We start from the raw sequence: 13,287 nt of genomic DNA, 5'->3' as shown, positions 1-13,287 counted from the left end.
AAAATTAACAACTTAACAAAACAAGGATGGGGGACTTGTTTATAAATGGGACTTTCTCTAGCCTGAAGGCACTGGAGGAGAAAATCAGTTTGCCCCTGGGGAATACCTTTAGGTACTTGCAAGTCCGTGTTTTCTTGAAGAAGCAGGTGGTGGAATTTCCGCTGCTACCTTCCCCCAGGATACAGGACAGGGTGGCCTCGGGCATGTCGTAGGAGACGGAAAGGTATCAGACATATACCAGGAGCTACAGGAGGCAGAGGAGGCCTCGACGGAGGAGCTGAAGGGCAAGTGGGAGGAGGAGGTTGGTGAGGAGCTGGACGAAGGCCTGTGGGCGGACGCGCTGGGCAGGGTCAATTCCTCTTCATCTTGTGCCAGGCTTAGCCTGATTCAGTTTAAGGTGGTCCACCGGGCGCATATGACAGCAGTAAGAATGAGCAAATTCTTTGGGGTGGAGGACAGGTGTGTGAGGTGTTCAGGAAGCCCAGCAAACCATGCCCATATGTTTTGGGCATGCCTGGCGCTTAAAGAATTCTGGCGAGGCTTCGCAAAGGTTATGTCCAAGGTCTTGGACACTCGGGTAAAGTCGAGTCTGGGGATAGCGATATTTGGGGCGTCAGAAGATCCGGGAGTGCAGGATCCGAAAGAGGCCAGAGTCCTGGCCTTTGCCTCGTTGGTAGCCCGGAGACGGATCTTGTTAATGTGGAGGGATGCGAAACCCCCAAGTGTGGAGACTTGGGTTAGTGACATGGCTGGATTTCTAAGTTTGGAGAGGATAAAGTTTGCCTTGGGAGGGTCCTTGCTGGGGTTCTTCAGGCGGTGGCAACCGTTCCTTGACTTTCTCGCGGGACGTTAAGTGAGGAGGTCAGCAGCAGCAGAAAACCGGGGGGGGTGGCTGTATGGGTTGTGGATAGATTTCTCTTGTAAATTGTAGTTATATCCGCATCGTCCCAATTCGGGGCATACACGTTCACTAGCACCACCCAGGCCCCCTCCAGCTTGCCACTCACCATAATATATCTACCCCCTTTATCCGCCACAATACGCCCCACCTCAAATGCCACCTGTTTGCTCACCAAGAGTGCGACCCACCTGGTCTTCGCATCCAGCCCCGAGTGAAAGACCTGCCCCACCCATCCCTTCCTCAGCCTAGTTTGATCAGCGGGCTTCAGATGCGTTTCTTATAGCATGGCTACGTCTGCCTTTAGCCCTCTTAAGTGCGAGAACACACGAGCCCTCTTGACCGGCCCCATTCAGGCCCCTCACGTTCCACCTGATTACCCCCCCACCCCCTGCTGACTAACCATCCCCTTTTTTAGGCCAGCCACGTGTCCGCGCCTCCCGCACACTCCAGCCCCCCAGCCGGAGGCTCCCCGTCCCCACTCCGCCTTTAACTCCAAAAGTTGCTTCCCCTACAGCCAGCAAAGCAGCAACCCAGCCCTCCCCCCCCCCCCCCCCACCTCCTCGATCCCCCTCTCCAAAGTCAAGCATCCGCTTAACCCCAATTCCCCCCCAATACGCTCCCGTAAGTCAGCTGACTCATGCTGACCTCGGCCGCTCCCGCCTCTTCCTCCAATCCCACTGTTGGCTCCCTCTACGGGCCTCCAACCCCGCCCCCCCCAACCAAGTGAGGGAGAGAGAGACCCCCCTTATTCCCGTGTGTCAGGAAAGAAAAGCTCAAACAAACTTTGGGTGCTATCCCCAACGACAAGCAACTCCCCCCCCCCCACCCCGCGAACGTCTCTCGCTGTCCGGCCCGTCCCCACTGCCTGTGACACAGCTCTACACAAACAGAACCAGAACCTCGAGGGCCCAGAACAAAGGGGCAAAAAAAGAAAACACGGGGGAAGCCCAACATAACACCGCCACCTCCAGCCCCCACCGCCTCACCGGGGTGCCCCAACAACTTACAGCTGTCCATTATTTCAAGTCCAACTTCTCGTTCTTAATGAAAGTCCATGGCTCATCCAGCGTCTTGGTACGTGACCCACAGCTTCGCCGGTTGTAGCAGCCCGAACTTCACCGCCTTGGCCCGGTTGAATCCCGCACACCTCTTAGCCAGCTCTGCACCCCAGTCCTGGTAGATACGGATCTCGCAGTTCTCCCACTTACTCCTTCTTTGCCCATCGCAGGACACATTCCTTGTCGGTGAAGCGGTGGAACCTTACCACCATAGCTCGTTCGCCTTAGGCTTCCTTGCCAAGACTCTGTGCGCCCCGTCCAGCTCCAGGGGCCGCGGGAAGACCCCCGCACCCATCAGCGTCCCCAGCATCGTGGTCACATACGCCGCAGCATCCGACCTCTCTGCGCCTTCAGGGAGACCCAGAATTCAGAGGTTCTGCCTCCTCGACCTGTTTTCAAAGTCTTCCAGCTTCTCCTGCCATCTTTTGTGCAGGGCCTCGTGCGCCTCCACTCTAACCGCTAGGCCCAAAGTCTTGTCCTCGTTGTCAGAGGCTTTTTTCGGCACCTCCTTAATCGCCGTCCCCTGCATCCTCTGGGTCTTCACCAACCTTTCATAGGGGTCAGCATCTCCGCTTTTAACTCAGTGAAGCAGCTTCTAAGAAACTCCTGCTGCTCTCGTGACCACTGGGCCCACGCTGCTTGATCCGCGCCGGCCGCCATCTTGCCTTTTTGCGCCCGTTCTCCTCTCTTCTCCAAAACAGCTTTTTAAATCGCCCCACTCCTGATCCACTCCATACAGCGCTGGGGATCCTCACTGTTTCCTTCCCACACTGGGAATCGTCGTCCAAGTGCCGCTGGAGCTTCGTACAAGGGCCCAAACGTCCGTTGTCGGCGGGAGCTGCCGACTGTGCGACCTACCTGGGCATAGCCACAACCGGAAGTCTGTGGTGCACCTTCACCGGTTCCTAAATAAGGAAAAGATCCTGAGATGGCCGAGGCAGACGAGGAAATGCACCTGGGAGGGGAGTGAGCTGCGAGTGTACCAGGACCTGGGCCCGGACCTGGCGAAGAGGAGGGCCGTGTTTAATCGGGTGAAGACTGTCCTTCGGGATGCTGTACCCGACTCGCCTCTGGATGATCTTTAATAATAAAGAGCACTATTTTGGAACACCAGAGGAGACAATGGAATTTTTGAGGGACAGTGGACTGGCAGGTGAAGGAGGACATTGAATTGTGGAGGAAGGTTGTGGAAATAAATGAGGTTTTCTTCTTTTTTTTCTTGTTCTTTGCTAATTCTTGCATTATTTGTTCGGTTGGTGGTTGGGGAACTCCTCCTCCGAGATGTTTCGATGCGATGAGGGGGTGAGTGCACCTTTTAGACTATTGGGTTTGTTGTTTCGTTTCTGTTTTCTATTGTTGCACTGTTGCTTGCGAGGTGTGCGAACAGGGGGAGGGGAATCCGTGGGGGTAGGAGGTTGAGGCACCTTGGGCGGGGGCTGCCAGGCTAGTTCAGCGGGCTAGTTAACGGGAGCACAGTGGGGGCTGATCAGGTGGTTAGTGTAGCAGAGGGGGATGGGGGTTGTTGTTTTGTTTAGGGGAAGGGGAATGGGGGGAGGGACGCTGCTGACGAAGGTGTTGTTGAGGTGGTATTACATGGGAGGGAGTGGCGGTGGTGGACATCCGGGGGTGGGCCTGGAGGGTCATGTGGCACGGGCGGGGGCGGCTGGCCTAAGAAGGGGTACAGTTGATCGGCGGCGGGTGGGGGGGTAGAAGGGCCACCCACCAGGCTGGCCTCATGTAACGTGAGGTGGCTGAATGGGCCAGTTAAACGGTCGGGTCTTTTCACGGCCTTTTTGCAGGAGACACATCTGAAGGGGATCATACAAGGCAAAAGAAAGGTGGGTAGGGCAAGTTTTCCATTCGGGGTTAGATATGAAGATGCTGTGGTGTGGCGCTGCTGGTTAATAAGTGTGTGGCACTTGGGGTGGGGAATATCATAGCGGATTCGGGGAGGGGGGTTTCGTGATGGTAAGTGGGAAATTGGAGGGGTTGCCAATGGTCCTAGTTCATGTTTATGCCCCAAATTGGGGCGATGTGGAGTTTATGAGGTGAGTATTGGGGAAGACCCCGGACCTGGACTCGCACCGGCTGATTATGGGTAGGGACTTTAACACGGTCATTGTTCCGAGGTTGGACTGGTCGAGCCCGAGGTCGGGGAGAGTATCGGCAGTGGCAAAGTTGCTGAAGGGGTTTATGGAGCGCATGATGCGAGTGGACGCGTGAAGGTTTGGGAGGCCGAGGGCGAAGGCGTTTTCATACTACTCCTATGTGCATACGGTCTACTCGTGGATTTCTTTGGGGTGCGTAAGTTGTTGTTGGCGGAGGTGGTGGACTTGGGATATTCAGCACCACATTGGGTGGACTTGCGAGTGTATCGGGGGGGGGGGAGGGGGGGGGGTGCTCAGCATCCGCAGTGGAAGTTGGATTTGGCGCCGCTAGCGGAGGAAGTGTGCGAGCGGGTGAGGGCCGCCATCTGGGGGTACGTGGAATTAAATGACACAGGTGAGGTTTCGGCCGCCACGCTATGGGAGGCACTCAAGGCAGTGGTCAGGAGGGAGTTTATATCAAATATCGAATTTCTCACGGGGAGAAATGGGAGTGAGCAGAGATGTCTAGGTTGATGGATGAGATTATGCTGGTGGACAGGATGTACGCGTAGGTCCCTGAGGCGGGATTGTTAAAGGAGAGGCAGAAGCTCCAGTTGGAGTTTAAGCTGGTGTCCACAAGGAGGGCAGTTGCGGAGGGCCAGGGGGCAGTGTGTGAGTACAGAGAGAAAGTTAGCAGATTGCTGGCACACCAGCTCAGGAAGCAAGAGGCGGCGAGGGAGATTGGCGGGGTGAAGGACGGTAAAGGTGGAGTGGTATTGGACCCGATGTGGGTGAATGGGGTGTTTGAGGAGTTCTATAGGAGGCTTTGTGAATCAGGGCCCCTGGCCGGGAGGGAGGGAATGCGGTATTTTTGGATGAGCTGGAATTCCCCAGGGTAGAACAGGGCCTGGTAGAGGGGCTGGGTGCTCCCATTGGACTGATGGAGGTGATGGAGGGCATGGGGGCAATGCAGGCAGGAAAGGCCCCGGGCCCAGACAACTTTCCAGTAGAATTTTATAAAACGTTTTCGGGAGACCTGGGCCCCTGCTGGTGAGGTGATTTAATGAGGTATGGGAGAAGGCCGAGCTCCCCCCACATTTTCGCAGGCCTCAATATCTCTGATCCTGAAGAAAGATAAGGACCCGGAGACACATCTCGGCCAACATCAGGCGCCTGTTAAATGTCATAATGTTGCCGTCCATCCATCCATCGGAGGGACGGAATGTGGAGGTGGCGGTCACGATGGACGCGGAGAAGACCTTTAATCGGGTAGAGTGGGAGTATTTGTGGGAAGTATTGGGGCGGTTCAGGTTTGGGAAGGGGGTTGTGGATTGGATCCGGATGCTGTACTGGCCGGCGGTGGCGAGTGTAAGAACGAATCGGGTACTTTGGGTTGTACCGGGGTACGATGCAGGGATGCCCACATTCCCCGTCGCTTTTCACCTTGGTGATAGAACCACTGGCGACGGTGGTTAGAGTGCCTAGGGGTTTGAAAGGGAATGTGGGGTGGGGGGGGGGGGGGGGGGGCATAGGGAGTCTGTATATGCGGATGGCCTGTTGCTGGAAATATCGGACCCACTGGAAAGCATAGGAGTTATTATGGACATTTTGGTGGAATTCGGCCGCTTTCGGTGTACAAATTAAACATGGGGATGAGTGAGGTCTTCCTGATCCAGGCGAGGGTACAGGAAAGGAGGCTGGGCAAGCTGCCGTTTAAAGTAGTGGGGACGAGTTTCGGGTATCTAGGCTTCCAAGTGGCGCGGAGGTTGGACAATTACACAAGTTGAATCTGGCTCGGTTGGTAGAACAAATGAAGGGTGAGTTTAAAAGGTGGGATGTGCTTTTGTTGTAATTGGCGGAGTGGGTGCAGTCCGTGAAGATGACTGTGCTCCCGAGGTTTTATTTTGTATTCCAGAATCTCCCGATTTTTATTATCTCCGAGGCTTTTTTCAAGAAGGCTAACTTGATATCGGGATTTGTGTGGGTGGGGAAGTCCCCTCGAATAAAGAAGGCGCTGTTAGAGTGGGGGCAAGGGGGGGTGGGTGTTGGCCTTACCAAATTTAATGAATTATTATTCGGCGGCAAATATAGCCGTGGTAAGGTAGTGGGTGGTGGTGGGGGGGGGGGGGGGGGGGGGGGGGGGGGGGGGGTTGGGGTGTCGGTATGGGAGGGGATGGAGCCAGCCTCGTGTAAGGGTACTCGTTTGGGGACGCTAGTGACGGTGCCTCTGCTGTTCTTGCCGGCCAGGTACTCCTCAAAGTCCGGTAATAGTGATGGCCCTGAGGGTGTGGGGATAGTGGCGACAGCACTTGAGGGATGAAGGGGCCTCCGTTTGGGCTCCGATCTGTGGGAATCACAGGTTTGCTCCAGGGGGACTGGTCGGGGGAGTTTCAGGGTTCACGGCGGGCAGGGATCGAGCGATCCGGGGATTTATTTGTGGGGGGCAGTTTCCCGAGCTTAGAAGGACTGGTAGAGGAGTACGGGTTGTCCAGCGGAAACGCGTTCCGATCCTTAATTTTCTCCAACCTAAGGAAATCCGTGAAGTCGCTCACCCACACTCCGGTTTCGGTGGGTTCCGAGTCCCTCCACCCCAAAATGTGAGAAAACAGGTGTCGTCCTTTCCTGATCTGCTGCCTCCGGGGTTGCAGGATAAGGTGCTGTCGAAAACAGAGGTTGGAGAGGGCAGGGTGTCAGAGATATATAAGGAGTTGATGGATTGGGAGGGCCCCCTAATAGGAGTAGTTAAGCGAAAGTGGGAGGAGGAGCTAGAGGCTGGGTTATGGAAGGAGGCTCTGAGGCGGGTGAATGGGTCCCCTTCATGCACCAGGCTGAGTCTCATTCAATTTAAAGTAGTCCATAGGGCACATATGACGATGGTTAGAATGAGTAGATTCTTTGAGGGGATGGAGGATACGTGTCTGGGAGCGGCCCGCGAATCATGTTCACATGTTTCGGGCCTGCCCAAAGTTGGAGGGATTTTGGCGGGGTTTCGCTGACATGATGTCGGAGGTACTGAGGGTGAAGGTGGTTCCGAGTCCAGAATTGACAATGTTTGGGAGTGTCGGAAGACCCGGGGGTCCAGGGGGCAAGAGAGGCCAACGTTTTGGTCTTTGCTTCTCTTGTAGCCCGGAGACGGATCCTGTTGGGGGGGGGGGTGGTGAGCAACCTCGCAGATTTCCTGAAGTTGGAGAAAATTAAGTTTGCCTTAAGTGGTTCGCTGGAAAGGTTTGCCCAGAGATGGAAACAGTTCATTGACTTCTTCCAGGACAGGTAAGTCAATGGGGGGGGTTTGGGTTAACAAGAAACAGTGGAGGCAGAGAGGGTGGGGGGGTACTGTAGGGAGGGCATGGGGGCTTTGGTAGGGAGGGCGGGTGCGGTTGTTGGTTACTTTTTTAGTTACGATGTGATCTCCTATTTGTTATCTCTTGGTTATCTTTTCAATCTTCGGTGTGGTTGTGTTTGATGTTTATTTATAAATGCCTTAATAGAAATAGAGTCAGCATTGGTCATATTCGCTATTTACTGAGCAATTTTAACACTGGAAATACGGATTACCAGGTGTAATCCAGTAGTCAATTTGCTCCTGTAATTTTCTACTTTTTTTTTCATCAAATTTTCTACAAATAAAGCCATTTTAGATGTTGAATGTTCTTTTGGGAAAAATAGCATCATGCCACTCTTATTCACTGAGTGGATGGATGTCTGTTGTTTTCACCAAATGTGACGGAAATTCATCGGCCTGAAATATTAATTCTGTCTGTCTCTCCACAGATACTGCCTGACCTGCTGAGTATTTCCAGAAATTTCTGCTTTGATTTCAGATTTTCAGTATCCGCGGTGTTTTGCTTTCTAGATGTCTTCTCCACCTCATTCCAAGTGTAAAAGCTCCTTGAGTACCACCAGAAATAAATAGATTCCTTATTGCTAGCAGCAGAGAACAAATAATCATAAAACTGCCAGTTTGGGGCACAAAACTTCTAACTTGCTTTACTGGAGCAAATGTGTACAAGAGGCAGGACTTTCCACTACTTAGAAACACAAATTCTTAAATGGAGTCCAAAGACTCCGTCACTGCCTGCTGCACTGATTGTCTGTTTTATTTACTATGGTTGTCAAACAAATTGGATTTAATTGATGGCGGCACGGTGGCACAGTAGTTAGCACTGCTGCCAGGGACGTGGGTTTGATTCCGACCTTTGGTGGCTATGCGGAGGGTACACATTCTCCCCGTGTCTATGTGGGTTTCCTCCGGGTGCTCTGGTTTCCTCCCACAATCCAGAGATATGCAGGTTAGGTGGACTGGCCATGCTAAATTGCCCATTAGTGTCCCAACGGTTCGGTGGGGTGTCAGAGTTATGGGGATAGGATGGGGGAGTGGGCCTAGGTAGGGTGCTCTTTCTGAGGGTAAGTGCAGATTCGATGGGCCGAGTAGCCTCCTACGGCACTTTAGGGATTCTATGATTACTTTTGGAGTTTTTAAACTATGGGCTTACGTTTATTTGAATCGATTTGACGTTTTAAAAAAATAATGTTGATAATGACTCCACTTGGCCCAGTGACCCCATCAAACACTGTCGTACTCTGCACGGAATATCTTCAATGCAGCTTTCAGCACTGCTGCAACTGTAACTTTGTTCCAACCTTACTGCACCATGATGACTCGTTATTCCCCACATAAATCTTGCCATTTTTATAATCTGTTTCCGTAGCACTGTCTAATGAGTGGAAAGCTCTGGTTGGTTGATGCCCTTATGTATTTATATCCTCCAGGATCTGGACAGACTGCCCTCTTAGGATCTTTACTGACAATGAAAGGTGAATCTATCTTCATATCTGTTTGGGTTGTATTCAAACTCATGTCCCCAGAGTAAGTCAGTTCCTTTTTAAAACAATCTACTGAAAGTATCAGTATGGCAAGTTATTTGTCATGGTTATTTTTTAAATACACAAAAACGCTTTTGTTAGTTCCACGGAAAGCAGAAAATTTGACTACCATCAGTTCCTATAAAAGGAACCTGTCAGTATTATTTTGCTGCATTTTACTTTGTCCAGTATGGTTATCATTGCATTCCACGGCTGCCATTTCATGCCATTCAGCTAGCTGAGTGTCTGCAGTTTTTCATTTTTGTTAGTCGGCACTCTACCTGCTTGCAGCAAATTTGTAACATGGCTTGAAACAACATACTGTGGTGATCATTCTATCTATGTGGGCCCTGAACAATTTGAAAAACAGAGACTTCATGTGCATGAGTTTGTTGTATCACATCCTCACAGGGCATATGTATTTTGTCAACAACTCGGGTTTCCTCTCTTTTAAGCGACAGATTGAGCCAAAACCTTTCAATCTCGAAATAAACACATGTCCAAAATAAAAATCAGAAAATGATTTTGAGAAAATCTTATTTCAAAATTTCACACAAACTTGGTTTTAAGTCACAATGTCAAAGTTTTTCGCTGTTTTTCCAAAATATTGCAGAATCTATGGCATACCTAAATTGTGCAGCATTTCCAAATACTATATCACTGCTCATGTAATATTGCACCACACTTTTTCCTCACTACTACTGTACATCCTCATTGTGATGATTCTTAATTTCACTCTGTTGTTTCTTTATTCCAACTCATTTCTTCCCAGTACCTCATCTATTGTCTCGGTTCCTCCAACCATCTGCAGACTATTTAAACCTAAGCTTGGAGTCACTTAACTACTACTTTTTGATTTACCTTTGTTGCCATTTTGCAACTCCCTGCTTTAGTAACATCCTGCTTGGCTCTTTAGCTAGATGATTAACAAAAGGGGCTTTCTGCAACACAGATTGTAGTGCCTTTATTCCGCTTCACTTGCTGCAGCAATGCCAGAGAGCTGGCAGTTCTTCCATACAGGGGAATAGGGCTGATTAGTTTCCTTTCTATGCCTTTACCCAACTCCCACTTCAACAACTGACACAAATGGCTGATCGCAGAGGACATCAGCTGGGGTGCTAACATAACAGAAAGCCCAAGAAAATAGAATTTACAGCAAACAAGTGGATAGAAATCCAGAAGCACTATTTATTTTATTCTAACTTGCTGTGTCCTCAATAAAGATAAAGTATTAATGTGATTAGGGTGCTTTTCTTTTACTGCTCGCCCACATCTTATTTTATATGAGCTTTGTTGCTTCTACAGAACTTATGTATGAAGAATGCTGCCTGTGACCTGTGGAAACAGGTGGGCATGAGTGAAACAGTTATTGATGCTCAGTTAAAATGCAGTACATTTGTATTGCTCATTAGGCTTGTCATCATGGCAATTTGTCAATAAAGACAAGCTTCCAAGATGTAGATGTGACTTCCAGAGTAAAACTGAGCATGAGCTGGCTTGTTGATACAATGACTTTATGAACACCTGAGCTGTAAGAACCACAATTCAACACTTAGGCTACGTTGAGTTATCCAACTCTCTGTAGGACAGCAGTGAGGAAGGATTCCATTGGCCTCCTTGCCCTTGATTAGCAAGAGGGATATTGACAAGCTTCTTGCATATGATTGTGAATCATGTTGAAGCTGCATATGCACAACAGGAGATAAGACAGGAATTGGGCTTGGCTGTGATTGAATAGGCTTATATTACTTGCTGTCACAGCTCACTCATGAAAACTCTGTGATACCTTGAAATTACACTCCAGCAACCTATCGGCACCATTGAGAGAGGAGAGAAAGAGATTGGTGAGGAAAAGAAATAAAGACTTGCAAGTTAGTTGATTTCAAAGAGATAAGGGTGCAGGACAGCTGCTTCAGTCAGCATAGCACAAGAGGAAGAAAAATTGTTGGTGGGTGTTGAACAGCCCTACTGCTGTTACGAGATAGCTGCTTGACTGCACTCTGTGCATCTCGCCAGATTTTCCTTTGCTTGAAGTCAAAGAGATGGAAAGTTGGGCAGGGTGAAATTATGGGAGCCAACCCGCTACCAACTGAAACTGAATGCATGATTATTGCTGCTGCTTCCAATCCTGTGGCATCTATTGATAAGTGCTGATGTTTACGTATTGGATGACGACAGCATTAAGCTTAGCTGTGAGGAATGGCCTCTATACTCATGTAGCGAGCTCTTGGGAAATAATCGTCACACTTCCTGTTATAGAAGAAAGACAAGAACACTGGGGAAAATTGTCCGGAATTTCTCCCAACTCATTGCCAGTAGACAACATTCCACTCAAAATAACGTTTAGTACACCACCTTCACCATGTATTAGCTTGAGCTTATTCAAAACTCCTGTCCATGTCCTTATGTCCAAGTCCTATTCACCTTTGTGCTTGCTGATCTACATTGGTTCCCAACCTGGCAATGCCTCAACTTTAAAATTCTCCATTTAAAAAAAATTCTTACATAGCCTTTCCCTTCTCTATTTATGTAATCTCCCCCAGCCAGCCCTACAAGCCTTCATAATTTTTGTTCTCCAATTCTGGCATCTTGTGATTCTTCATTTTAATCTTTCCATTATTGGTGTTGATGCCTTCAGCTGCCTCTGCTTAAGCTCTGGAATTCTGCCACTCTATCTCCCTCTCTCTCTTTTGCTTTAAATTTTAATTTTTTAAAAAAAATTCCAATTAAGGGGCAATTTAGCTTGGCCAATCTACCTACCCTGCACATCTTTGGGTTGTGACGTTGAGACCCACGCAGATAAGATGTTTCTTAAAGCCTAGCTCTTTGATAAAGCTTTTGGTCATCGGTCCTGATATCTCCTTCTGTAGCTTGGTGTCAAATTGTGATTAATAGCCCTTCCAAAGCTATGTTGAAGGGATTATATAAATGCAAGTGGTTGTTGTAATTAGCAGAATGCTTTAATAATGAATTCTTAACCCAAGAAAGCAAGTTGTAGGCTTTTGAAGCTTTACAGTTGGCATTTACTTTAGGGTCATTGAATGATGACTCCAGAAATGGTAGAATATAAACTTTCTCTTTTGCTTCACCGACATAATTGTAATGTTCTCTAAGCTGCAGTTTAAGAAATTTAATGGGCGGGATTCTCCGTTCTGCCGCATCAGTTTTCTGGTGTGGCACGCTCCCGCCGACAGCGGGAACCTCAATCCTGGCAGCCAGCCAATGGAGTTTCCCATTGTGGGCACCGCCACGCCATTGGGAAATCCGCGTGCGGAGGATCCTGCCGAGGGAGAATCCAGCCCAATATACTTAGGTGGGTATAAGTTGGCTGCAAATCTCTTAAATGTAGCAAAATTCTATGAGGCTAATAACGTTTAAATTACCAAGACCTCAAGATAATAATAGTTATGACTGAAAAGACCTATCCAGTTTTGACAAATGTTTGTGACTAGTAATAGGCAGGATAACAACTGGAACAAAAGATAAAGATCACACAGTCAGAAAAGATTACTGATCACAAGTGCTGGAGAAAGCAAAAGTACATCCTTTCATCTTTCCCTCTCCCACTGGTGCCCTCATTGACTGGTTCGGGAATTACTTTCATTGAATCGACCAGCAGATTTTATAATCTGTTAGATTTAATAATAAGCTCTGAACTAGGCATTAGTTTTAACAATGTACCTCGTAAATTGATTCCAGCCTATGCTGTGTGCTATTGTATGTTTGTTTATTGTTTAAAACTTGCCCTTGCACACTAGTTTATCTCATGTAAATAATATGTAAATCTTTCATTGGTGTTTTTCATAAATAGCTTACACATGATATTTCAAAAGAAAAAGCTAAAATAAGTTAATATTCATTTGAAAAAATAATTGTTTTTGTCTTCATTGTTCTAATAAATTTAGGCAACGTTCAAAAAAACCAGTATTAATACTTTAAGATGTTTACATAATTATAGGTTTAAGGAAATTCTACAAGTTCAAATAACAAAGAGTTGAAATGTAAATGAGTCCAGTTAAGTGGCATATAACTCCTGTAAAGGATTGTTATTATATTAGCCTGGTCTGCATCAGGAACTGGTATGACACCATAGGACTGATAGAGATCCCAGCCTTTTGCTACCTTCAGAGAATTGAGCCTAAAACACTCAACGTATTTTTAATGCTACGGGATTGGAGGTTATACAAAGTACAACTGTACAAGGAAAAACTTAACTGTACCGCCTTTTCACTGCTGTGTGAATATTGGTGATCAATTTGACTCTAAAGCAGTCAGACACTGAAAGCTTCTAAAAAGACATGTGTTGCATGACATTTTTTAATTGAATGAAAATTAGTGTGCATATAAAATGCCAAAGAAGTGTCAAACTCCTCTTATT

At 48.3% G+C, this 13,287-nt stretch overlaps 1 protein-coding gene across 20 annotated transcripts in view; it reads left to right on the top strand.

Moving 5' to 3' along the window:
* nfia (nuclear factor I/A) overlaps positions 1-13,287 on the top strand; it is a 1,116,080-nt gene that overhangs the window by 953,707 nt on the left and 149,086 nt on the right. For 10 of the 20 annotated variants that reach the window (XM_072510961.1, XM_072510968.1, XM_072510960.1 and 7 more), the window contains one exon: positions 8,817-8,861. The exons of the other annotated variants lie outside the window; for them this stretch is intronic. In XM_072510961.1, the coding sequence (XP_072367062.1) occupies positions 8,817-8,861 (45 nt within the window). The remainder of the gene's footprint in view (positions 1-8,816; positions 8,862-13,287) is intronic. 20 annotated transcript variants of the gene reach the window in all.

Source organism: Scyliorhinus torazame, chromosome 7, assembly GCF_047496885.1.
Source record: "Scyliorhinus torazame isolate Kashiwa2021f chromosome 7, sScyTor2.1, whole genome shotgun sequence".
NCBI classification, from domain to species: Eukaryota; Metazoa; Chordata; class Chondrichthyes; order Carcharhiniformes; family Scyliorhinidae; genus Scyliorhinus; species Scyliorhinus torazame.
The sequence above is the reverse complement of the archived record's forward strand: the minus strand, read 5'-3'. Positions and strand labels throughout refer to the sequence as shown.